At 46.7% G+C, this 27,763-nt stretch overlaps 1 protein-coding gene across 1 annotated transcript in view; it reads right to left on the bottom strand.

The window, feature by feature from the left end:
• Positions 1-469: 469 nt before the first annotated feature.
• The window catches only part of CRTAM (cytotoxic and regulatory T cell molecule), a 237,065-nt gene continuing 209,771 nt past the window's right edge, over positions 470-27,763 (bottom strand). The window contains exons 14-15 of the mRNA XM_069614085.1: positions 12,071-12,154; positions 470-1,506 (exon numbers count right to left, since the gene is read on the bottom strand). Coding sequence (XP_069470186.1) covers positions 1,409-1,506; positions 12,071-12,154 — 182 coding nt within the window. The 3' untranslated portion in view covers positions 470-1,408. The remainder of the gene's footprint in view (positions 1,507-12,070; positions 12,155-27,763) is intronic.

The following is a 27,763-nucleotide window of genomic DNA, read 5'->3' as shown; positions in this document are numbered from 1 at the left end:
CCAGGGGGTGGCTTGCCCAACAGCCCCTCGCCAGGCACCCCATGTGTCTATCCAGGGGAATCTTGTAATGTGAAGCCCCAGATTGATAGTGGGGCTACTGGCAATATCATTGATATGATATGATGTGATAGGTTATTTATAACGCGCTTAATACCCAGAGGTTTCTAAGCGCGGAAATGGGGATCGAACCTGTGGTGCTCCGTGTCGTGTTGCTTCCAAGACGAGCACGTTGCCCCTAAGCTATCCTCCCGAGCCATAGCTGAGCCGAGGCGAGCACGTTGCCCCCGACGTGGCTTTCCAAGGTGGGGACCCATTTTGTGTTCCTATTGTAAAGGGGACGTCTCACTGCTTGTCTTCAGGGTGAAGAGGAAGCAGGGTAAAGGGGGAATACACCCCTCAATGAAACCCAACCACAATATGGTGGATTCAAGCATAGTCAATCTAAGACTCACAAAACCAATGGGAATAATGTTTATTAAAGAAATTATTTTTGTTTATTTTCGTGTCTTTATGTATTAAACAATCTGTGAAGAACTCTGCATAATGCATTAAAACATACAAATAAAAAAATCTACAAAATGCATAAAACAATGAATGCTGTAAATAATTAAGTTATAAAATTAAGTTTGCATGAATCAGGACAGACTTCAAGGTAAAGTTTGCTTCACGAGGTTCTTGAAAATGGGAACGGAAAAAAGTTGTATGACAGGAGTGTACTTGGCCGAAATGTTCCATGTAAGGGCCCCCCTGTTGGGCTCTGATTGGCCCTATGCTGCAAGCTAGATGCACGCCCTATCAATTCCACGCTGAGCTCTTCAACTGCCCCCAGAAGAGCAACGCACCAGGATTCGGTCTCTATGGGGTTAGGGTGTACGTGCCCGGCGCAATGAGCAGAATGAGGGTGGTCTCTCAGGGTCTGCTGGCCGCATTCTCCATTTCTGTCATTCACTTGAAAGCATCTCTCTGATGCTGTTGCTTTACGAAAGGGTTAACATGTCCATCCTGCATAAGATCACATGGCACGTGCTCCATAATGTCTTCATACTCCAGAAATATTCTGCCCTGTCTTGGAGCGCAGGAGGGCAGGGCTGCTTGCAGTGGTTCTCACATAATGTGAAAAACGAAGAAGGCAGAGGCGGGAAGAAACGTGGTGTCAACACCACCATGGCCGGCTGCATGTTAGAGACGCCTGCTCCGCTCCACATCACTCCACACCACATCAGTCATAGCGCCGGCAGGAGCGGCGTGGGGTCCCTTCTTTTGCTAAACTGTCGTACATTTCTAGCCCTACTTGCTTTTTGTGAGAAGTGCTTCGAGCATCTTGTGCGGTGTTTCATGGCACAAGCACCCTCCAGTGAAACATGGTGAACAAATTCCAGAATATTCTGTTATTGCTGGCAAGGCCGCTCTATAGGGTAGTTTCTGTCACATGGTCCAGTGTCGCTGCTTCTCGTGCATTTTCTGAGCACTCCTTGACATAATAAATCGCAGGCTTCTGATTGGGCGCTAGAGGAAACGCACATTAACAAAATGTTAATGGGAGTGTGAAATCAGTGCTTACATTGTCATTTCATCATCTATGTTCACAAATGGACAGCGATAAAATGTTCACAAATTGACAACGATAAAACACTATATATATATATATATTACAGGGCCTGCAGTAGCAGCACTGTCGTTATGGTTAAGTTGCTCAAAACATACAAAGAGCACGGTTGGCTTATAACTTGGCCCCCTCCCCCAAACAAATCCTCACGAAACGTAGCAAAATAAGTATATGGCCACGTCAAATAGATCCTGCAAAGTCTGGCGAGGTTTCATTGAGGGGGGGGGGGGGGCAAAGTTATAGGGGGGTCCCTAAATGTGTGTTTTTTCCCATAGACGCAATGGGATTTTTTTTTGTTGCTCACGCCTACAGCCCAAACCGCAAGATGGATTTTCACCAAATTTGCAGCCAGGAGCGGCGATTTGGTCCCAAAAGTGTGCCTATGTAAATCTGGTGTAAATCCATCCAGAATTTTTTTTTTAAATGACAAAGAGTAGGTTAAAAAAAAGAGTGATATCTGGGTTCAATCTGCGGACAGACTTCCCTATTTGGTCTGCAGACGGGCCTCCGATTGGTCCAGGGGCCGACGTGAGGACCGTGGACATCGGACATGCCTGCTGATTGGATGGTGAAAAGCTTGAGGTGCGTCAGATTTTTGGAAATGCCCACCATGTTGGATTCACGGACATCCAACAGTTTCTGCAAACATCGTACAAAAACATATTAAAAAACACATTGCACTTGTCAAACTAATGAAACAATCTCTGGGGAGCTGAGGGTGCTGGGGACGGGATGGGATATGGCCGTAAGAAGCCACAAAACAGGTGTTTTTCATCCCGAAGTCCGTAAACAGTCCGGGACAGTCCTGTAATGTCCGCAAACATCTTAGATATTCGGGGGCATCTGTGCTTATTTGTGCAGTACATGGTTGGTGAAAACCAGTTTTTGGATGGCTTATAACTTTGACGCCACTCAATGAAAATACATTTAATTTTGATATTCCGTTCTAGACCTGATTCTGAATAGTGTTGGAAAATCTGGTGCTGTCTTGTCAAGAGGGAACAAAATGAGGGGGGGGGCTAAATATTATAAAGGCTTAGAAATGTGGTGCCATTTGACGAATCTGCACAAACCTTTGCAAAAAGATTTCAGATCCAGATATAAATGTTTTTGGAAAGTTTGGTGCGATCTTGTCAAGAAGGGGGCTAAATGAGAGGGGGATCTCAACATTCTTAGATGGCTTATAACTTAGTTGCAGTTTGACGAATGTGGACAAATGTTTTCAGAAAGATTATAGACCCAAGCTTGAATGTTTGTACAAAGTATGAATGAATTTTGTCAAGTTGAGGCTAAGTTATATGACTATTTTATGTACATATTGTGAAAAACCTGAAGGTGTCTCCCTGACTAGCCCGTGGGGTCAGTCATCCAGGTGGCCAGGACATAGCCATAGCTTTTGGATCCAGTTCCTGTAGGTGGACCAGTGAGGGAGAATCACCTGGATGGGAGTTCCACAGGGAGTGGGTCACTGACGGGTAAGACGCGGTATATCCCTTCTCATGACACCTTTTCCCCCAAACTACCACATAGGATATACAAACACTTTACCCCCCCTTTTCCGACGTGAACACTTTCACATACCACAAAGGATGATGGACTAACACTCGAGCTATTTGCCTGACATGTCCCAACACCTGGGTTAGGCAGAGTCAGGCAATTAAGCAGAACCACACACACCTGACGCCCTATCCCTTCCCCACTGGAATAAAAGGTGGAGCACGAGAGCACAATATGAGCAAAGCAGACCGCACATCAGGAAAGCTAACTTAGCATAGCAGTTCAAGAGGAGGAGGAAGATGGCACAGCCGGAGAGGGTGACAAGGGGTAAGCACCTTGCCCTTTCTGACCAAAGCCTGTGAAGCCTCTGCAGAAGGATTGGTAAGACCGCGAAAAACAGTTTGTTGCAGCAGATGTGAATGGTACACAAGACCCTCCTCTGCTGATAACCAAGCTGGGGAGAGATGCTTGTTTCCTTGGTACCAACCTTGACTTCAAAGAGAAAGAAAGCCCGTACATCACAGCCAGTGAGTCGAGGGGAGAGTCGATAAGAAAACAAACTGTGTTGAACAAAAAGTAGCAAACGGCTAATTGAACTGTGAAAATGTAAAAGAACTATTGATGCTAGGAGGGGGAAAACCAGCAACAAAGGAGTCCAGCACCATGTGGGTGCTCACTCAGGAAACTCTGGGCGATTACCTGATTGTTGAAACTATCATAACCACAAGGCCTTGGGAAAAGCACAAAGTGGGGCAAAGTGGTCATACAGGGGTCTTGTAAAATCCCCTGTACAGTCAAAAGTCTTTGACAGGCAGATGATTGTGAAACTAAGGGAAGTGAATTCCATATCGTAAGGAATGTGAAGTGAATGTGAATGTGATTCCCACATGTTTACAAATTCAGAAACAATGCTAAAGCCTGGCTCCTTCACAATGAATGTTAATAACCATGCGTAATGTAACTAATGATCTGATGTGACTGTAAATATTCCTGCTTCGTATTGTATGTTGTTACAAAACTGTAAATACACTGCCTGTAACCGTGAGAAATGCACCCAGATGCCTGTGGACTTGGTGCGCTATATAAATAAAATACAAATACAAATACAAAAAGTAAGAGTTGAATGGAAAGGTCCCGAAATACAGCATGTTTAACAAGATTGGCAAGAGTGAACCCGAACAAGGGATGCCGATAAAACAGTGGCAAAGTCTGAAGTCCTGAAATACAGTGTGTTGACAAGAGTGAACTCGGCTGAGGGATGTACACATTCAACTGTATAAAAAGACCTTAGGATTTGTGAAAGTCACCCAATAAATTGCATTGAAAGTCACCGTGAAGCCGAACGAGGGAGGTGAGCAGTCGAGTCCGATCTGAGCCCGAAAGAGGGGGATCAAAGGGTGAGAAGCCAACATCTACCGACCCGTGAATGCAACAAAGCAAAATGCCAGAAAGAAAGACTATGAATGCATGCCCTACCAGAGTGAAACCGACATAGAGAATAACTTTTTGTTGAACTTTTTTGTTTTGGTACTTTGAACCTGAGAGGTCCTCGAAAACAAGAGAACATAACTATCAGAAGCCCTGGTTTCATTAAGGAACATTCTAGGTGTCTGCGCCCCGAAAAAGGGGATCCAGGGGTGAAAAGCCTCACCCAAGGCGTATGTGAAAAGGAACTCTTTGCTTGTTATTATTTGAATATGTCAAGCCTGCGGCGGCACAAGACTTTTTGCAGAAAAAAGACTTAACCACTGAAGGCCCTGATTGCTGAGAACAGAACTGTTATCTCTTGCTCGGAAAGCTTGAGCGTGTGCTGTGCTCCAAAGTCCTACCTTGTCCTGTGCTGAAAACGTGGGCAAGGGAGACCTCAAGTACCGCATCCTGGCTTATTCTTTGTGAACACTTCCTTCTTTCTTGCAGACATTATCCCACACTTCTTTTGTATTAAGTGTAAGGATTGGCAATAGGTTTTTCTTAGTATAGGCCCTTTTACTTTGACAGTACGCCACAAGGACTGCCTTATTTTTGTTTGATGGTTGAAGCTTGCTCCCATCTTAGATTTAGGTTTAGATTAGGTGTTTTTCCACCCTCCCTATGTAGTTTGATAAACACCCTTAAACTGTGATCACTTGTGTCTGTCTTTACTGTTGCCACCATGAGTTTCTTAAAAAATAAAACGGGGGCGGATTTCCAGAAAACATGTGTAAGGAGCATTGGCAAGGACCTGAAAGCATGGCTTTGCTAATGTGTCAGTGTTTTCTTTATTGACAAGTATCATAATGTAGGTACAAAAAATAGTGATATACCTTTGGTGACTGAGGTGTAGCCTGTGGCCATGGGCAGTGGCCACATTGTCTGGGTCCTGGCATAAGGTAATTACCCGGACAATCTGGCTACTGGCCACAACCATAAGGGATGACCAATGGGGTTAAAGTGGCCATGTCCACCGGGGACCGGCTGTGTGGTAACGGTTTTTGAAATTGGGATAGATTTGAAAGGTGGAAAAATGTGCTTGTGGGTACAGGTTGAAGTGCTGGATGGGATTTCATTAAATATGCACAAAGAGGGTTAGCAATAACTGGGAAGCATGGTTTTGCAAATATGTCCTATGTTTGTTTTTGTTTTTTAAGTATAAATAGTAAGTACACAACACAGTGTTATAACTTTGGTGTCTGGGCAGTGGGCCTGGCCATCAGCAAGGAGAAATGTGTACTGTAATTTGCTTATTGGGGCTTGTGGCATGGCCGAAGAGATAGGTTTCAATGGGAACAAATATTCTGCTTGCAGTCACAGCCTGGAGTGGTGGACTAGATTGCAACTAACGTGTGCGACAAGCATTAGCAAGGACCTGCAGGAATGTTTTTGGAAATATGTCTTGTGTTTTATTTTTCCAAAGTGTAAGAATGTAAGTAGAAAAACGAGTGATATACATTTGGTGCCTGGGTAGTGGGCCTGGCCCTCGGCAAACGCAAATGTGTACTCTCATTCAAACTGTACTAAAAGGTCGCCCTCATTTGTGCACCCCTGTAGTCACTGCGACAAAATACTGACTCCCATTACTGCACCCAAGCAGAGCGGGCGATGCAGGGGTGTTCCCTGCTCTCCTTGGATGTAGTAAGGTGAGTCAGGGTTTTCAGGGGTGTCCTCTGCTTATCATTGTGGTAAGCGGGGGCAAGACAGTAAAAAAAGAAATTAAAAAAAGCACCCTGCGGCGTCAGCTCCGACCCGCATAAATGGGATAGCGGGGAGTCGGCGGCTTACCCAGAACGGTGCGTTGCTAAGTTAACTGGGGTGGGGGGTTTGGGTAAGGCAATGTGGGCCAGGGAACACTTATACAGTTATCTATTTGATCACTGCGCTGCCCTGTATTGGGCGTTGACATTTTTGTCGCTACAGTTACGGGCGGCGCAGTGATCATATAGATTCCTCTCATTTACATATTGGGGCATGCATCACGGCCGAAGCCTATGCCTCATGGATATGGAGACTGAGCATTGGCTGCAAGCCATGAGCACTGGCCATTGGTTACATTATTATGGTATAGTGGACACTGAACAAGGATGTAGGGTAGATGCAGTGAATAATAGGGGTGGTTTGGTACGCTAGGGTCATGGTGGAGCCTTATGTCGTACACCATTGAATAATTATTTACATCCCAGCATGCGCTGATGATAACAACAGACATAAGAATGTGTTGCAAAAAATATGTTTCTTAAAGGAGCTTCATAGTTCTTTCATACATGTAAAAAGAGGAATTATTAATAACTTATATCCAGTGATGTAACACCATGAAACCTTTTCACTTATAAAAATCTATGAAATTGACAGAAAAAAACATTGTTGAAGGGATGGTATGGTTAAGATGCATCCCACCCTTGTGACTCCTCTGCTCCAGTAGTTACCCAGTGGTGTCCCACCTTGGCATACCATGGCATTTCCCACCTGGGTTCTCATGAGCACTTGCCCATCCATACTGCCCCTCTATTTATGCACTTCCCTCACTGCACAATGCATATGTGCATTTATAGGAGCATTGTGTACACTTATTTTTGGATAAGTAAGGGAAATGTAGATGGAAACGATTTGTAAAAGATTGTTAAGTGGCAGTTGGTGTGTGGATGCTTAATATGGACATAGGGTTCTTTCTGCAGGCTGCCATTGAAAGCGAAGAGGGGCTCTGTACGGAGCCCGCCTTCACTTTCCATGGTGGCCATCTTGGAAAAGGATTTTCTTTCCTACAGCGGGACGGCACCCGCGTCCTGCTGTGTAAGAAAAATCCTTTTTTTTTAGCACCCCGGGTTACCCCATTGCAGGGGCTGGAACGGGGGATACCGTCCGGTGCCCTCGTTATCTACCCTCACTTAGCTTGAGCCGATAACTTGGGCTGCTGGGCCACTATCCCCCGTTTCAGTGCCTGTTCAGTTCATGGAGGATGAACGCCACATTATTTCCATTATTATAACACAAAATGCTAATGGAAATGTTGGAAAATCTTATTGAGTCTATTGGCCTCATTACACAGTAGGCGGTAAGGGTTTACCGGTACCGGTATTTTACTGGTACTGGTAAATCCTTACCGCCTTACTACGAGGTCCCTTTGCGGGTTGGAGAATTTAACACCTGCTTTTTGCAGGCGTTAAAAACCAACCCGCAAAGGGACCAGGGAGCTAATTACGGCACCGCAATTTGCGGTGCCGTAATTAGCACCTTCCCCATTCCCATTATGCCCTATGGGGCAAAAATGGGAATGGGGAAGGGCAATGAGGGAAGGGGGAATTACCGCCCCACCAACCTTGGAATAGGGCGGTAATTCCCCTTTCCACCAAGGCGGTGCCAGTATTTTACCGGCATGGACCAAGGTGCTAATAGCACCTTGGTCCACCACCGTCTGTGTAATGAGGCCCTATGTACTTTACTGAGAAATGTAAAGTAGATGGAAACTGTATGATTTTGTTTTTTAGTTATTTGTTTTAACTGTGAAAGGTGGTTCCTAAAGGAACCTTTTTTGTTGTTTTTTTATTATTATTCTTTTTTTGCAGGAGATGTTAGAACGTAAGGTGGGGAGAGAAATGATGGAATAGGCACCTCACACTAATATGGAGGGGCAGGTGGACAGGGGAAGATGTTGCGCATGTGTTAAATGTAAGGTAGGGGGCAGTGTTGCTCATGCTCCTTGATTACAGCTTCAAAAGCAATTTGAAATTGCTCCCCCTTGAAGAGTGATGTGTTGCACTATATACAGAGGGCTGTTGTCTTTGAAAAATATGGACCAACAATCTCTTTTATCGCTTGCAAGGTCGCCGGTGGGATTTTGTGTCCCACAGAAGTAGGCTGAGTGGTTACAGTATTGGTTGAGGAAGATGAGGTCGAGTAAGACACTGTACTACTTGCTAAAATAGGAGCAGCCTTTCTGAGAGCATTGCAGTGGTTGGATTGGGTGCAGCGGCACCTGGAGGTGGTCCCGCAGGAGTACTATCCAGGTAGTCCGCGACTGAGTACAACATTTCACTCAGTGCATTTCACTTGGTAGCTTTAGCCTTTGATACATTCCCAACAGTGGTAAAGAACTGCTGCACCAATGATTCTCTCAGGGTGCTGGAGGTAGGCACTTCCTTTACCTCACCTTCTTGGTCCTCTTCATTGCCTTTGGAAGTACTGCGCTATTTTTGTTGTGTAAGTCCTCCAGCTGACGATGGCAGTGGTGGTGGCTCTTGGGGAGGAGGGATGTGTAAGGATTGCCTGGTATCAAAGTAAGACAGACACAAGTGATCACAGTTCAAGGGTATTTATTGAACTTTATCAGGGGTGTAAAAAAGCCATCTAACCCTAAATCTAAGATGGGAGCAAGCTACGACCATCAAATAATAATAATACAGTCCTAGTGGAGTCTAGTCAAATAAAAAAGGGCCTATACTAAAATAAAACGATTGCCAATCCTTACCGCTATGCTACAAAATTGTATGGAATATTGTTCACAAAAGAAAGAGGTGTTCACAAAATGATAAGTCAGGATGTTAGGCCGTTGGCTTCCCTTCCCCATGATTTTAGCACGGGACAAGGTGGGTCACCCAAGCAGAGCACACTCCTGGGCTTCTCTGGCACGAGATCACAGTTCCTTTTACCAACATCAGGGTCTTCTGTGCCCAAGTCTCTTTTATGCAAAGTCTCTTGTCTAAAAGGACCTGATGCACTATAAACAACAGAGAAAGTACCTTTCTCAATATTCACGTCGGGCGATTTTCTCTTCACCCTGAATCCCCTCAGCGGGGTTCCGAGTCTTCTTTCACATTTAGCCTCCCTCAGTCGGGCTCAGACCAACTTCAATTTTTAGGCATCCCTCAGTCGGGTTTATATTTGCCACAACAATCTTCTCTGTGTGTTACTTTTCACCCAGGATCCCCCTCTTCCGGGCTCAGACCCCTTTTCAACAATTAGCCCCCCTCGTCCCGGGCTCAGACCAATTTCAGTTTACCGGCAATTGAACAGCACAGGATTTAATATAACCCACTGCAGGACCACTTCGATTTCACAGTTCAATAATTCTTACCTGTTCAGGGTGGGGGGCCAAACAGAGACCTTCGAGAGAGCACCCATGTGATGCCGGACCACACGTTTTCTAGTACCTATCTTGTTCTCACAAAGTTCAATTGTATTCAAGTTCTATTTCTTCATACAATGTTACCCCTTGAAATCTTGAGCATAACACAGTCGGGTCGAATATAAGTTTCTCCAACTCACCGGCTGTGCTGACTCATTGGGGTTGCTTTGCTGTCAGAGTCAAGGACAGGACCACGTTGGCAATTGCTTCTCCCTGTCTTGGCTATCAATGCGGGAGGGCCCTGTGTACCTTTGACACACGCCACACCATTCATCAGCTGCAATCTCTGATCTTAAGCTTATTTTCCTTGAGGATTCTTGAAAGTCACAGCTCTGCATTGTAAAGGGCAAGGGCATTTCCCTCATTGTCGTCCTCTCCGATCTCGCCGCCTTCCTCCTCGTATTAAACGGCCATCTTGGAACTGCTGCTTCCTCGTGTGTTTTGCCTTGCTCAGAGCATGCTTTCGTGCTCCGCCTTTTATCCGTGTGGGGAAGTGTGATGGAAGTCAGGTGTGTGTAATTATCCGTAATTGCGTGACCCTGCCTGGCCCTTGTGTTGGGACATGTCAGGTATACGGCTCGGGTTTTAGTCAGTTTTCTGTCACATTGAGCTGTCCATAAGAAAGTGTTTGTGTCGGGAAAGGGGTGGGGGGTTGAGTTCCTAGGTATCCTCCTGGTAGGGTGGGGAAAAGGTGTTACAGGGAAGAGGATAACACATCTCATCATCCGGCCACTCCCACCCCTGAAGACCCTTCATCCAGGTGATCTTCCTGCACTGGTCTCACCCCACTAGTAATCAATCCTAGAAAATATGTGAACATAATTATTCTGTAAGATCCATATTGCCTTTGTGAGAAGGGAAAGTGCAAAAACAAAAATGTATGTATGCAGTACAAGCTGTTTAATAATTAAATGTTTAAGCACCTTATGCTACGAGTAAAGAGGAAGGCTGCACAGTGTTACAGAAATCAAAGTTTCTGTAATTGTGCTGTGTTGATTACTGTTATAATACTTAAATTTAGGTGGAAAACTCGTCTGCCTTGCGAATTCAAATAATTAGAATAATAGTAGTTACCTAACTCTAACAGCTGAAGGGTGCTTTCCATCTGTAGGCTTCATATATTGGTCATTTTCCTGTGTGATATGATATGATATTTATATTGCGCTCATACACAGGTGTTTCAGAGCGCAACAAGGCAAGGGAGGGGAACAAGGGAGAACAAAACCAACAATCTTACTAGGCCCAGTGACATTGAGAATGTGCAAGTGCATGGGAGAGACAGAGCGGAAAAGTGCATGGAAGGGGGGAGAAAGTGGAAAGTGCAGAGAAAAGGAGAAACAGGATAAATATGAATTAAATAAATAAATAAATAAAAAATAAAATCAGTAAAAGTGGTAGTGCAGCCAAGTGGCAAGTGCTGGGTTTAAGGCAGCAGACAAGGTGGGTCTGATAAGTGCAGGAGGGAAGAAAAGGGGGGCTGTATGGGTACAGATACAGACCCCAGTGCATGGGTGGCCCGGAGGCAGTGCAGGAGGGTGGCAGGGTGAGCAGGTACCTGGGCCCGGAGGACAGAGGGTGGCCAGGTGCACGGTGCCAAGAGAGAACAGTTATACCTTCCATGCTCCTCGAATGGCAAATGTCTGTACTGTATTATATGCGGTATTATACATTGTATTCACATGTATGCACCGGTCTGTGACAGGCACTGTAACTAAGCTTCAAGACTTCTTGTACTGCTGTGCCCGGCTGCCTAAGGGCTTGGTGCGCATTATCAAATTAATAAACAAACAAATAAACAAACAGATCAGCAGGGGAGGGGGGGCGAAGGCAGAAGAAAGAGAAAGGTCTTGAGGTGCTTCCGGAACTTGAGATGGTTTTCCTCAAGTTTTAGAGTGGCGGGGAGGCTGTTCCAGAGGGAGACCCCAGTCGAAGACAGAGATCTACCCACAGCTTGTTTCTTAGAAAAAACATCTGACCCCGAGGGAGTTAGAGGTAGAGGAGCGGAGAGCACGAGAGGGGAGGTATTTGCGGGGGGATAGCTGTAGGTATTTTGGACCCAGGCCCCAGAAAGCCTTGTGGAGAATGCAGAGGGTTTTGAATTTAATCCTTTCATCCACTGGGAGTCAATGAAGGGATTTCCGAGCTGGAGAGATACAATCCCAGGGCTTGAGTCCAAGGACAAGTCTCGCAGTCCTGTTCTGGATTAGTTGTAGAGGGCGGAGAGTGGAGGCAGGTAGATTGAGAAAGAGACTGTTACAATACTCCAAGCTAGAGATAACCAGTCGCCAATGTAGCCAATAGTGCTTTGCGGTCTTTCGAGCCGGGTGCGCTCTTCGTAGGCTAAACAAATGACCTGTACTTTGAATACACACCTTCCATAGTCCCATCGTGACCTGGAAACTCTTCATTTGACCTGGATTTGTTGCTTTCCACTGTCTGATCTGACGTCTCATTGTCTGTAATACAAATAATGTATTTCTATTAAATGACTCACTTTAATGAGTTAGTATGTCTTATAAAAAAGAGCTAATTTCCCTGAGTTAATTTTAAAATCAGGAATTTTTGCTACTTCACCATGTGGTAAACCCCCGCCCCCCACCCCCACTGCCACCATGTTTTCCTTTGTGGTTTGGCCGATCTCTCCCCATTAGAGAAACCAGAAGGGCTGGTCATCCATATTAGCTAAGTCTTGCTTTGGGGGTTGCTGTTATAGTCTTTAAAACTCTCTAAAGATCCCTGACCAGGGGCGTACCTAGGACTGTCTAACAAGTGGGGCCTGCAGCTAATATTGTTGTGCCCGCTGCAGGGACATTAACATCTGTAAATTCCCACACAGTGCTGCTCAGTGGGCCTTTACAGATTTTGGGTGGGCCTTGCTCAAGCAGGCCTTATAGCCTGTACACCCCTCGGTAGCCGGCTAGAACAATGACAAGCTCTGTGACCCAGTGACGGGGCTCCTACCACCAGCGTAAGAAGTAGAAAAGGACAAGACATTTATTACAGCAAAGATTATTAGAACAATATGGAGTTTTCTGCCCAATCGTGGATGATGATGGAAAGAGCCCAGGGACACAGAGTGGCTCTGCATATCTGGCGAGATGTTTAGGGAAGAACGACTCACCCTTTCCCAAATGTACCCTTGAGTCGTTGATCTTATAGAATTCTAGGAGTAACTTCTCTTGAACGAGGAAATAAGGATGAGCAGGCAAGATTAAACACCGCATGAGTGGAGTATGTATTCTGAGCCCAGGCAACTGTGGCATTTAACATGAACATGAATTTAAGCCTTTCTCTCCTCTGGTACACCTTCAGACATTTGATTGTAGAGCACATTTGAATATTTCTTTAAATGTACAGTTTATGTTCCTACGTGTTATTAATGGAAAGCATCTTAATGGAAAATGCAAAAGCTCTCTCTCCCTTCATTGTCTCATCAATGATGATTTTAACACATTTTCCTCACCGACACACAACGCACGCCACATTGTGTTACACAGAGAGTGAAATGGGAGCAACACCAGGCAAGTGCATGGCTTTCACGCCACAGTACAAAGGGCCCCTCTCTATCCATTGACCAAGGTGGTCCCCATGGTGATCACTAATGACACGTGCCGTGTGGGACCCCTGCCCCCCGCACCCCTGTCACATTCATTAAAGGAAGTGAGACGTTGTTGCTGTTGCTGCCGGCGCCCTGAACACACGCGCTTGAGAAGGACGTGTCATGGGGCAATGCAGCGCACACGGCTCATGCTCTTATTGCACTAAATCAATCAAATCCCATCTTTTACTCGCTATATTGAAATGTTTTTATTTATCGCTTACACCTTCTTCCTCCTGCGAGCAGCAAAGAGAATGTTACCGTTCCTATCGTTCACCAACAAAACAACCACCATCATCGCACTCGTCATGTCCAAGGTAGACTACGCCAATAGCCTATATCTAGGCATGCCTGAACGACTCCTAAAAAAACTACAATGCATTCAAAACACGGCTGCCAGACTACTTCTGAAACGACCCCGAAGAGAACACACCGCACCAGCGCTGTAAACACTACATTGGCTACCAATAAAACAACAAATACATTCCAAACAATGTGCATTACGCACAGAGCAGTACACAACGAAGGCGCTGAGTTCCTAAGAGACAAACCGTGGCTACATCAACCAACAAGAACCCTCAGATCAAGCATGGACATCCGCCTTGAACCGAAGCCCTACAAAAAAAGAAAACTTGGAGGATCCTCCTTCTCTCACCAAGCCCCGAAAACCTGGAACGACCACCCAAAGTACATACGTAATACAAGAAACCATCTATTATTCAGGAAATTACTCAAAACCTGGCTCTTCACGTCATAACTAGAAAGTCTGGCCACAGTGGCATCGACATACCAAAAAACATCAATGAACGTAGCGCAACCGCGATACACACCAATCAATCACTGGGAAAAGCCAAGGTAAACATCCCACGACATACTAAAGGTCCAAACGGGAGACAGCCGCAATACGACCAAAGAAAGTTAACATAGCAAACTAAGACAGAAAGAGTAGAACGAATCATCAAGAGGACCATGGCCTTAACTATTACCCTCCCCATCAGCCCTAAGGACAAAATACAGAGGGGGTAAGGAAGCACTGCACCACAGGCCCCAATGCAATATGCAGCTGCGCTCCAGCAAAACATGTCTTGCCTGAGCGCTTCTCTGTCCCCAGGCGCAGGGGCCATCCAGGACACTCCCAGCACGATCTCTTCTGAAGCCCAGTGAAGCCCATACTTCAGTGAGCAGACCCTGCACTTTCTGAAGCCTCAGCACGGGAGACTGACTACAGAAACAGCCAAACCCGCACATACTTGTTGCTGTCCACACTGGTATATATGTTTTGCAATTAACAGCATTTTGTTATGTGACCAATCAAAAATGCAGTGTACAACTTCCATGATTCGCTCAAAAGGGTTTCTTACTGACTTATAAGGCATGTTTAACATTTCAAATTGTGGCCATATGTATGTTCCCACAATGCCCTTTGCTTTTATGCAAATCGCTAGGATTGTGTTCTATGAAGAGATACTGCGTTGTATGCCATAGCCTGGGGCCACGCCTCTCGGCCCCGCCCCCTCCTCTCCGTGGCCCCACCTCTCCAAGGAATAGAGGGATCCCCAAGTACATTTTTTCAATTTCCAGCACTCTGTCGGGTCCCAGCAATACAGCTCTACAGCATCAGCCCCCATTACCAAGGTGTACTGTGCTACTGACATCCGGCCAGTGCTGCGGCAATACACCAGTGCAGAACTGGAAGAACACTTTTTGCTTTTATGGGGATGGAGAGTAATGAGGAAGAATTCATGGCGTAGAACCTACAAAATGTCAAAAGATCTTGTGGATAAAGGGCTTCCCACACGAGGGGCAGTGACTCAGTGCAGGGATACCCTGCATGGATACAGTGCAGGGATACAGTGCAGGGATACAGTGCATGGATACAGTGCAGGGATACCGTGCAGGGATACAGTGCATGGATACAGTGCAGGGATACAGTGCAGGGATACAGTGCAGGGATACTGTGCAGGGATACAGTGCACTGCAGGGATACAGGCAGTGCAGGGATGCAGTGCAGTGGCTCAGTGCAGGGATACAGTGCACTGCAGGGATACAGACAGTGCAGGGATACAGTGCAGGGATACAGTGCATGGATACAGTGCAGGGATACCGTGCAGGGATACAGTGCATGGATACAGTGCAGGGATACCGTGTAGGGATACAGTGCAGGGATACAGTGCATGGATACAGTGCAGGGATACTGTGCAGGGATACAGTGCACTGCAGGGATACAGGCAGTGCAGGGATGCAGTGCAGTGGATCAGTGCAGGGATACAGTGCACTGCAGGGATACAGACAGTGCAGGGATACAGTGCAGGGATACAGTGCATGGATACAGTGCAGGGATACAGTGCATGGATACAGTGCAGGGATACTGTGCAGGGATACAGTGCACTGCAGGGATACAGGCAGTGCAGGGATGCAGTGCAGTGGCTCAGTGCAGGGATACAGTGCACTGCAGGGATACAGACAGTGCAGGGATACAGTGCAGGGATACAGTGCATGGATACAGTGCAGGGATACCGTGCAGGGATACAGTGCATGGATACAGTGCAGGGATACCGTGTAGGGATACAGTGCAGGGATACAGTGCATGGATACAGTGCAGGGATACTGTGCAGGGATACAGTGCACTGCAGGGATACAGGCAGTGCAGGGATGCAGTGCAGTGGCTCAGTGCAGGGATACAGTGCACTGCAGGGATACAGACAGTGCAGGGATACAGTGCAGGGATACAGTGCATGGATACAGTGCAGGGATACCGTGCAGGGATACAGTGCATGGATACAGTGCAGGGATACTGTGCAGGGATACAGTGCACTGCAGGGATACAGACAGTGCAGGGATGCAGTGCAGTGACTCAGTGCAGGGATACAGTGCACTGCAGGGATACAGTGCAGGGATACAGACAGTGCAGGGATACAGTGCAGGGATACAGTGCATGGGGCAATAGTGCTCGAGTCTTCCACTTTGGAGAGTGTGAGAAAGCCGCAGTCACACTTGGCGGTCAAAGAAGACCAGTGTTGCAGAGGGAATGCAGCAGTCCTCCTTAAACCAGGCACCACCTTAAAGTGGGGGAGGAAAGACATGGCACAGGGATGAGGAAGGAAGAAGCGGGGCTACCAGAGCCCTGGGAGGGAAAATAAAGAAGATTCATTGTTCCAGAGGCTCTGTTATGCTTATTGGGAGCGCGGTCCCAGAGTGCATGAGGACACGGACCCGCCCTTACCGCTACACTTAGGCGCAACGCAGTCAAGTGTGTACTGTAATGTGATCAGCACACTTAAGGTGTCCATGGGGCAGGGGCCTCAGGGCGACGAGCCCCACCGGATGCAGCTGGTGAACTTGGGGAAAATCAGGGGGGCACTGCACCCCTAACCATGGTTCTAACCCGCCATTCCTGAGCTTGAGCTGGATTTCCAGGGGCCATGCTCATTTCTTCTTTCGGGGTGGCTTCTTTGAGTACATTGATGGAATGAGTGCCCTCATGCTGCAGGAGACGTGGCTGACGGCGCCCTTAGTGGTGGATGGGCAGAACTTCATAACACGAGAGGTGGAAAAGGGTGCAAGAGGTCGCCAAATGGGGGCCTTGCCCTAGGGGTAAAGAATTCCATGGAGTTGGTCAAGGGTAGCTCCACTTCTCCAAACATCTTAATGGGGAAAATGACTAACCATGCACAATATACTGTGGACTGCCCACGGGAAATGCTCTTTATTGTCATTTATACCCTACCGTACGAGGAGAGTGTATCCACGCTACTTAAAGACCTGGAGGGAATCCTGAGTGACTTGACGTTTGAGGGGCCAATCAACCTCTATGGCAGCGGTATTCAAACTGTGGGGCGCGGGCCGCAGGGGGCCGCGGACGCATCCCTGGGGGGCCGTGAGAGCCCAGCATGAAATGTAATTTAAAATATATATATTTATTTTTTGATTGGAAGAAATGGGCAGGGGCGGCTCACATGGTCGGGCAGAAGCAAGAAACTGTCTCAGGCACCAATGAAAAAGTGGCCCACAGCTGTAAATGGATATTCATTTCTTTAGTCACAGACTGTTTGAATAGTACCCAAGGGGATGCTTTGTGTTAAAATGTAAATAAATTGTGATATTTATTCAGCAACAATGGTCAAAATCTAACTGCATAGTGAAGTAACTCATCAAACTGGCCCACATTAGCCAAAAAATTTCCCATTTTAAATGTCCCACACTAGCATTTTGCATTTTTGATATATGCATTGCCCTATTGCCCTATAGGCCAGTCCAAGCCTGGCGGCTCATCCATAATGGCGACGGAGCGCACACCCAGTGGCCCCCTGACCCATTATGGAGGAGCTAAGGAGCCAGCCCAGTGAAACAATGAGCACTCCCTCAGCTGCTTTTTCCAGTTGAGGCAGTGCTCCTGGGCTGGCTGAACTGTCAAAGGGAAACACTATTTCCCTTTGACAGTTCAGTTCATTCGCCAGCCGCACATGGTCACCGAGCCATGCAAGTGCTGGGGCGTTTTGCTTCGCCAGCATTGCATAGCTCATTGGAAATGCTGGCTGGGGCACTGCATGTCTGTATCTGCGAGGGGGAGCTCCTGCGCCTCCTCGCACATGCGGACAGAGCAGCCTGGAGCAGGGCGTTTCAGCAACCACCTGCAGGCCAATGCAGAAGGTACGTTTATGTTAATTTTTTTATTTGAAATGTGTATGGATGCGTGCATGCTTGTGTTATGAGTGAGGGTATGGTGATGGGTGCTCGTGTGAATGATAGAGTGACTGCTGTATAAATGTTTGTGTGTGTGTGTGTGTGTGTGTGTGTGTGTGTGTGTGTGTGTGCGTTAGTTTGTTTTGGTCCGTTGAGCTGATTTTGGCAAGTGGTGGATAGAGAGGGAAGGAGGGTTTTACAACAAAGACATTTTAACAATGCCTAAATGCCTTTGTTGCACAATCCCCTTACCAGCTGTGTGGGAGTGAGGGGTCGTTTGGGACCCCCGCCATACATTCAGTACAGCGTGGACCACTTGCTCTCCCAATGGTGGGAGATGCCTCCATTACCCTTATGTTTACATCAGCCTTATGCTGGTGTTGGCATAGATGGGGCTGTTGCGAGGGATGCTTGGCATCCATTTTGTACACCCTCGACTCCATCTTTTTGTACTAGGCCTCACTGCGATAATACTAAAAGGCTCCTGTCCCCTGTGCAGTGCCGCGTGTACCGCACACATTGTCCCCACCCTTTCTCACTGTGTCTGAAAGTTTTGCAGCTCCATTCTCACGCTGGAGCCGGAGGCAATTGCAACAAAAACAAATGTGACATCTCGCTCTTCCTCTGAGATCACTGTCCTGTGTGTGAACCGGCCTGAACCAGGCATTGTAGCTCATCCGTCTCCACAAACCTGCCCGTGCCCACTTACCCTCGCTGTTGGAAAAATACTGCCAGCATAACCTTGTGTCCCTGTAAAGTATTCTCTTGATGTACCAGATACGTGACCCTGGCATGAAGCCCACCCCAGCGTGCCCCTAGCTAAAATCAGACCTCTGTCGCAGTATATTGCATCCTACAACTAACAAACGTCAACATGCCCACAGTCTCTTTGATAAGTCCAGACCCACCCCAGGATCGATGTTATCATACTGGTCAAGACCCTTAACCTGGTACCTCATATACGTCCCAATGAGTAATGGTGTGATTACATGTATGCAATTTATAGGTCTATGATGATTTGCTCAAAGGAACTGTAATGACTATTGTTTAGTGCATGTTTAATGGTAGTGTATTATGTTAGCTTAGTTAGCGGCCACCCTGCCTCACAGCGACCTGACCCTCACCCCGCCTGAACACAGACAGATGGACCTTGTGACGCTTACCCTTCCGACAACCCAGCACCCAACCACGGAGGAGCAGCATCTATGTGCACCTATACAACGTGAGCTTGTGTCCAATCATAATGGACTTTGCAACATTCATGTCTGACATCACTTATGACGCTTTCTGCCCTTATAATCAATTGTAAGTGTATTGTTTGCCAGAGCGCTCTCGGGCAGCAGAGTTCTCTGGATGCCAATTTCTTATAAAAGAAAGACTAAATCTCGCAAACTGTTCTCTTATTCTCATTCCCCGTTGGGGTGTGTCTATTTATTGGTATTGCACGTGCTAAGACGGGGATGGGCCTTTACACCACCTGCCAAAATCAGTTCTCCTTCTGAGGTGCTGAGGAGCCCAGGGGACAGGGATGGTATTTCTTTACTGGTCATCTATCATAGATGTCCAGTCAAAAATACCATGCTTTCATCCTTGGCACCCCAATGGCTTGCATACACACATATTCATGTTGTTTGTGTTAGGCCCAGTGGGCCCAGGGGACAGGGATGGTATTTCTTTACTGGTCATCTATCATAGATGTCCAGTAAAAAATGTCATGCCTACCCCCTGAGCCCCCCAGCACCAATTGCAAACAGTTTGGCTATTTACCCATTTCTTTTTTTTAAATATGCTCTACAATGCAACATTTTAACTCATTATTTTTTTTTTTTAAATCACAGGGTTCAACCCCCCGTTCCCTCCTTCATTAGTTCAGGCTCCCTCACTGCACTCGGTCGCTATGGCATTTTTGGGGGAAATAGTTATGCCCCTCCTCTTAAAAATTCACCAGCCGCCACTGGCCCTCAGACTATGTTGGGAATGGTGATCTAGGGAGCCCAGTGACTGGTGGGAGCAGGATGGGCGGGAACCATGGGATGGTGCTGGGAGCAGGGTGGGGAAAGCGATGGTGTTTGATGGAGTGGGGAGAGCCCATAGACTGGGTAGGAGTGGGATGAGGGAGCCCAGCGACTGTGATGGGAGCAGGTGGGGGAGCCCAGGGACTATACTGGGAGTAGGGTTTGGAGACAGCACGCAATAGTGGTGACAGCCTGGGAGGATAGCTCAGCAGCAACGTGCTCGCCTTGGAAGCAGGACGACATGAAGCAACACAGGTTTGATCCTTGTGTTCGCGCTTAGAAACCTCTGGGTATTAAGCGCGTTATAAATAACCTATCATATCATACATACTGTCCATTTGGCATTTTTGGGGGGTCCGGGTCTGCCCAAATTTTCCTCCGGGGGCACCAGCGAAAAAGTTTGAAGACCACTGCTCTATGAGGGGTTCTACGTTATTTCGCCGAATGATTTTACATCGTGGGACTTTTCATTGCCAAAAACTCCTTTTTTTAAAATTTATTTATGGGGGCTTTGCCCCCCCAAAACCCTCCCTTACTTAAATAATCATACCCCAAACTGCACCAAACACCCCCCCATAAAAAAGTTTAAAAAAAAAAAGTTTTTGCCGATGAAAGGGTTGGCGATGAAAAGTCCCACGATGTAAAATCATTAAACGAAATGTGTGTATACCCTATGGGGACTTCACTGCTACAATACCACTATATGACATCTCACTGGAGGGTGAACAATACCACTCTGTGACATTTCAGAAACTCTATGGCATCTCACTGGAGGGTGAAAAATACCACTCTATGACATCGCACTGGAGGGTGAACAATACCACTATATGATATCTCACTACAATGTAAACAATACCACTCTATGACATCGCACTAGAGGGTCAACTATACAACTCTATTATATCTCACTGGAGGGTGAACAATTCCACTCTATGACATCGCACTGGAGGTGTTACGCTCACCTGATATCCCCGGGGCGTCTGGAAGGCTTAGAACCCTGGATGCATAGTTGCCCAGTGCTGAAGAATGAATCTTAGTTATTTGTAGGGTGAGCTATCCGTCCTGCGTTTCTTGTGCAGGGGCACTTGATGTTTGTTGGCGAGCTGCCCGAGTTGCTTCACTGGTGCAGTACGCCTTCCTTGGGCCCAGGCCTGCTGTGACCCCGAATCTGCTGGTCGGCAGGTAGGTTTGTTAATTGTAAGTCTTTGTTCTGTTTATGGTGGTAGTTCGTTAATGTCTTTATCTCCTTCTTTTCAGGTGTGAAGGTCTTGATGCTGACGTGCCGGATGGAGAGGCACGTTTCTAGGTAAGAGAAAGCGCGAAGCGCAGCGCCTTTATTCTCTTTGAAAGCTAACCTGTGTTTTCTTCTTCTTCTCCTCACAGGCCGCTGTGGTGCTGCGAGTGGACGAGAGCGCAATGAAAAACAGGCCCCAGAATCTGTTAAGGTAAGTACAGCGCTGTGCGGTTGTTTAATATTGAAAGCGAACCTGAATATGTCTCTTTTCCTTTGCAGATGTTGCTGTGGTGCTCCGGATGGAAGCATGGCGTAGCGCGATGGAATTCAGGTAAGCCTGATGGAATTCGAGGTTTTGGAAGCGCACGTTCTAATATTGTTTTTCCCTTTCTCGTTATTGCAGGTCACAATGTTCGAACCGCTGCTCTGGTAGCGGTTCGCCGGAAGTCCTTAAGCTAGTACTCACAGGTGAGTGATGTTTCTTCTTCTCTCGGTTTCCACAAATTGCAGCCCAGTTGCGATGCTGAGTGCTTTATGGTGTTTTCTCAGGTAAGACAGAATAATCTTGTTCTCGTTCTTGCAGGATTACAGGAAGATGCTGAAGACCAGGAGCTGGACACGGTGAGTGTCACGCTGCTGGTTGCAGAATAACACGAAGCGTGTTCTGCAGTCAGGGTGTGGTTTATATATCCCAGGTAAAGTAATTCCAGGGACATTAGTTCCGGGCCTGCCACACCCAAAACACTAGACCGCATGGCTTGGTTCTTAGAACTAGACTGTGTGGGTGCTTCCATGTTGGAGTTCAAGGCCCATGTACATAAATAGGACCTAGTTTGAACAGCCCTTCCTTCCTACATATGAGCCTGGTGCCAAAGGCACCAGGACTGGCTCCAGGAGCCCTTTTGCAGTGGTTTTAAGGCCCTCAGTTTTCTGGTGGGAGCCTGCTTGTGGCACAACTTGTGCCCCCTCACAGTGGTCATGACAGTACCCCCCCAAAGCCCCTCTCATGGAATCCTTCCTGTCCGGTCCGGGTTTGGTGGGGTTATCCAGGTGAAACCTCTTAATCAGACGTGCTGCGTGAATATGTTCACTTGAATCCCAAGTTCTGTCTTGAGGCCCGTACCCTTTCCAGTCCACTAAATAGTATAGTTTAGATCTGGTAAGTTTCGATTCCAGGATGTTTTTAACTTCAAATTCAGACTCTCCATCAACTAGCACAGGTTTTGGTGGTGTTAAGACTCGGGTTCCTGGTTGTACAGGTTTTACAAGTGACACATGGAACACCGGATGAATGTGCATGCTTGGTGGTAAGGCTAACTTGACGGCCACCGGATTTATCACCGATTCGATGATATAGGGTCCTAGATATCTTGGACGAAAGGTCCGGGAACCTTTTATGGGCACATGTTTTGATGCCAACCAGACTTCGTCTCCAACTTGGTAATCGGGAGCTTTCTTTCGATGCCGGTCAGAGAATTTCTTTTGTCTGTCTTTGGCTTGCAGTAAATTTCCATTTGCCCTTTTGAAGGCTTGGGTTATGCTTGTGTGTACAGTCTTTACCGATGGCATTTCCAAGGTCATGGGGGAGTCTATTTCAGAGGTAGGTGGATGTCTTCCGAATAGTGTGTAGAACAGCCTTTGTCCCGTGCTGATGTGTATGGAGTTATTGTATGCGTATTCCGCTATCCATAACAAGTCTTTCCAATTCTCTTCCACTTGATGCAGCATGCAACGTAGATACTGTTCTAATTTCTGGTTTGTTCTTTCTGTTTGTCCATCCGTTTGGGGGTGATGGCTAGTGGATAGTCGAATATCGATTTGTGCCATAGTACAACATTTCCTCCAGAAGTTGGATACAAATTGGCTTCCACGATCTGAGATTAGGACTGAGGGGAAACCATGTAGTTTTATAATCTGTTCAAGAAATGCTTTTGCCAGACCGGTAGTGTTAGGAAGTCCTTTGAATGGAATGAAATGTGCCATTTAAGAGAACAGGTCTACAACCACCGGAATGGTATTAAAACCTTGACAGATAGGTAAATCTGTAATAAAATCAAGAGAAAGAGTATGCCAGGGAGCCGCTGGAATATCCAGTGGTTGTAGGAGGCCAGCTGGTTTCTGTTTTTGTGATTTATTCTGTGCACATATTCCAGAGGATAGACCAAATCGAGCAATGTCCTTACGCCAGGTTGGCCACCAATAATTCTGTTTAAACTTGGCTAGAGTTTTAGCAATTCCGGGATGGCCTTCGATCAGGGAATCGTGATAACCAGACAATGACCAATTCTTGCAGATCTTTACTTGGTAGATATAATCGTTCCCTGAAGTAGGGTAATCCATCCAGAACCGTGCGAAGTTCATTTTGGGTATTCCATTTCTGCAAGATCTCAGGGTGCATTAAGGTTAGAATCTTATCTTGAAGTTCACTCAGAGTCAATGTGGTGGTAAGTCTCAGTAGTTTATCACTTGGGATGATGGCAACAGGGTCCAAGGTAATGTTAGTTTTCTCTTCAACACCCATACGAGATAAGGCAGCGGCCTTCCCATTCCGACTTCCCCTTCGGTATGGTATTACGTAATTGTATTTTGCAAAGAATAGAGCCCACTGCAACTGTCGTGACAATTGGGCTTTTGCTCACTTTAGGTATTGAAGGTTTCAGTGATCTGTGATTACTGTGATGGAATGTCTGGCACCTAATAGATACTGCCGCCAGGCTTTGAAGGCTGATTTTATTGCCAACAATTCTTTGTCTGTAATTGCATAGTTAAGTTCAGGTGGTGAGAATTTACGTGACCAAAAGGCCACGGGGTGTAATTGGCCTGTCTCTGGATCTCTTTGAGAGAGGACTGCTCCCATAGATACGCTGGAAGCATCAGTTTTCACTACATAGGGGAGATAAGGGCAAGGATGTCGTAAAATTGGCGCACAGGTGAATCTTTTCTTGAGTTCTTGAAAGCCCTGTTCCGCCTCTTCAGTCCATTGGAAAGTTTTGTTGTTTTTTCTCAGTAACGATGTGATTGGGTGGACTATCCGTGAGAAATCTGGAATAAATCGGTGTTAAAAATTCGCAAAGCCGAGCATGCTTTGGCTTCCTTTAAGTGAAGATGGTGACGGTCAATTAAGGATGGCATCTACTTTGTGTAAATCTATCTTGACTCCGTTTGGCGAGAGAACAAAACCGAGTAACTCAACTTCGGTGACATGGAAGGAGCATTTCTCGAGTTTAGCGTACAGTTTGTGCTGGCGAAGTTTTGCAAGGACTGAGTGAACATGTTCCACATGATCTCTTTCAGAGGGGGAATACACCAGCATGTCATCAATATAGACCAGGGTACAGACATCGATTAATTCCCATAATACATCATTCATGAACTAGTGGAACGCTGCGGGAGCGTTGCACAGCCCGAAAGGCATTACCTGATATTCGTACAGGCCATACTTGGTGAGAAACGTGGTTTTCTATTCATCCCCTTTCTTAACACGTACAAGGTGGTATGCTCCTCTGAGGTCTAGTTTGGTGTAGATTCGGGCTTTCTTGACTTGGTCCAACAGTTCCGGGATAAGGGGCAAAGGGTAGCGTTTTTTTACTGTGATTTGATTAAGTGCACAGTAATCGATGCAAGTTCACAAATCTCCTTCCTTCTTGGGTACGAAGAATAAGGGAAAGTCTGCCGGTGGCTTTGACGGGCGGATGAACCCATTAGCCAGGTATTGATCCAGAAAGGACTTCAAGTGGAGATTTTCGGTTTCCGTAAGTGCATAGATTCGACCACAAGGAACCTGTGCGCCAGATATCAGGTCGATCTGACAGTCATAGGGCCTATGCGGCGGTAATGTGTTAGCCTGTTCCTTCTGAAAAACTTCTTGATAATCCTGATATTCTTTTGGTAAGGTGTCTATTGGTTCTGCGATCCCCGATGCTATTCCTTGAACAGATTTCAGGTTTGGCTGTGGTATAGATTTCGGGTAGCAAGCGTGGGCGCATTCGTCGGAAAAGGTCAGTCTCTTTGCACGCCAATCTATGTGGGGATTGTGAGTTACTAACCATGGCATCCCTAAGATCAACCGGAACTGAGGAGCTTTGATGAGCTCAAACGTGAATGCTTCTTGATGTCCATCCTGACACAGAAGGGTTAATTCTGTTGTGTATTGGGTTACTGGTCCCGAAGCAATTTCTGTACCGTCAACAGTAGTTACCTTTTCAGTTGTTGGTTTTGTGCATAAGGGAAGTACCATTTCTGTTGCCAGATCTCGATCTATGTAATTACCAACTGCTCCACTGTCTATATATGCCTCTATGGCATGCATCCGTGATGGTTGTTGGTGATTGATCAAGGTTACTGGTAGGACGAAATGTGAGGTCTGTGACTCATCCTTCTCGCTCGACAAGCGGACCTCTATGCTTGCCGGGCCTGGTAGTTTTCCGATTCCTTTCCATCATCTTCTTTCCCTGTAGCGCCTACCACCTTCCTTGGAGGTTTCACTGGGCATTATTTGAGGTAGTGACCCAATTTACTGCAGTATAGGCAAAACTGTAACTGCCTCCTCTTGTCTCTTTCAACCTTAGTTAAAGGGGGTCGTACTCCGCCAATCTGCATGGGTTCTGTGGTATTTTCAGATGGACGTTGAACATTATCTTTTGAACGTACGTACATGGCATGATTTCCGAGTCTACTTCGGTCTGTTCTTCGATCCTGTAACCTGTGGTCCAACTGAACTACCAGGTTGATAAACTCTGCACAGTCTTTAGGTGCGTCTACCACTTGAGCAAGGACATCCTTCAGGTCTCCTCGTAGGCCCCGATGAAACAACATGGTTCTTTTATCTTCTGGCCACCCCGCTTCTACAACCAGTCTATTAAAGGTGGCAATATAAGTCAGCAAATCTTGATTCCCTTGGCAGAGGGACAGGAGTCTGTTATCAAGAGCTTGTCCATGCAAGTGTCTAGCAAATAACTTTTCCATCTCCTGTTGAAAACCCCTGAAGTTCTGTATTAATGGGTCATCCCGGCTCACTAAAGGTACTGACCAGTCTGTGGCACTTCCACTCAAATATGATAACACGAAGTCCACCCTCACCTGGTCATTTGGGAAAGCCCCAGGCCTACAAAGAAAATGGAGGCGGCACTGGTTTATGAATGTTGCGTACCTTCTGGGGTCTCCATTAAACCGTTCTGGTGGTGCCAGGGGTATTGCTTCTGGCAACGTTATCTGTACTGGATTGACTGATGAGGGTGTAACGATGGATGGAGCGAATCCGGGCAATGGAGCCTGCCCTGCCTGTGTTTGTAGTAGCTGTTTGCCTAGTTCATCAGTACGGTCTTTTGTGACTATTAACTCTGGTCTTGAGGCATTGGTTTCCTGCCGGGCTGCGTGTACCTCGGCGCGTAATTGTCCCAAAAGCTGGGATAACTAATCAGTTTCAGATGTCTCCATGATGCCCAGGTGGATAAGGTTTAATGGCTTTGTGTTCTGTTACGCTCACCTGATATTCCCGGGGGCGTCTGGAAGGCTCTGAGATCTGGAACCCTGGATGCATAGTTGCCCAGTGCTGAATAATGAATCTTAGTTATTTGTAGGGTGAGCTATCCATCCTGCATTTCTTGAGCAGGTGCGCTTGACATTTGTTGGCGAGCTGCCCGAGTTGCTTCACTGGTGCAGTACGCCTTCCTTGGGCCCAGGCCTCCTCTGACCCCGAATCTGCTGGTAGGCAGGTAGGTTTGTTAATTGTAAGTCTTTGTTCTGTTTATGGTGGGAATTTGTTAATGTCTTTATCTCCTTCTTTTCAGGTGCGAAGGTCTTGATGCTGGCGTGCCGGATGGAGAGGCACGTTTCTAGGTAAGAGAAAGAGCGAAGCGCAGCGCCTTTATTCTCTTTTAAAGCTATCCTGTGTTTTCTTCTTCTTCTCCTCACAGGCCGCTGTGGTGCTGCAAATGGATGAGAGCGCAATGAAAAACAGGCCCCAGAATCTGTTAAGGTAAGTACAGCGCTGTGCGGTTGTTTAATATTGAAAGCGAACCTGAATATGTCTCTTTTCCTTTGCAGATGTTGCTGTGGTTCTCCGGATGGAAGCGTGGCGTAGCGCAATGGAATTCAGGTAAGACTGATGGAATTAGATGTTTTGGAATCGCACATTCTAATATTGTTTTTCCCTTTCTCATTATTGCAGGTCGCAATGTCCGAACAGCAGCTGTGGTGGCGGTTCGGCGGAAGTCCTTAAGCTAGTACTCACGGGTGAGTGATGTTTCTTCTTCTCTCGGTTTCCTCAGATTGCAGCCCAGTTGAGATGCTGAGTGCTGGATGGTGTTTTCTCAGGTAACCCAGAATATTCTTGTTCTTGTTCTTGCAGGATTACAGGAAGATGCTGAAGACCAGGAGCTGGACACGGTGAGCGTCACGCTGCTGGTTGCAGAATAACACGAAGCGTGTTCTGCAGTCAGGGTGTGGTTTATATAGCCCAGGTAAAGTAGTACCAGGGAAAGTAGTTCCAGGCCTGCCACACCCAAAACACTAGACCGCATGGCTTGGTTCTTAG

The sequence above is a fragment of the Ambystoma mexicanum genome, chromosome 9 (genome assembly GCF_040938575.1).
Source record: "Ambystoma mexicanum isolate Mex_15411 chromosome 9, UKY_AmexF1_1, whole genome shotgun sequence".
In the NCBI taxonomy this organism is placed as follows: Eukaryota; Metazoa; Chordata; class Amphibia; order Caudata; family Ambystomatidae; genus Ambystoma; species Ambystoma mexicanum.
This window is presented reverse-complemented; position numbering and strand designations above follow the sequence as displayed.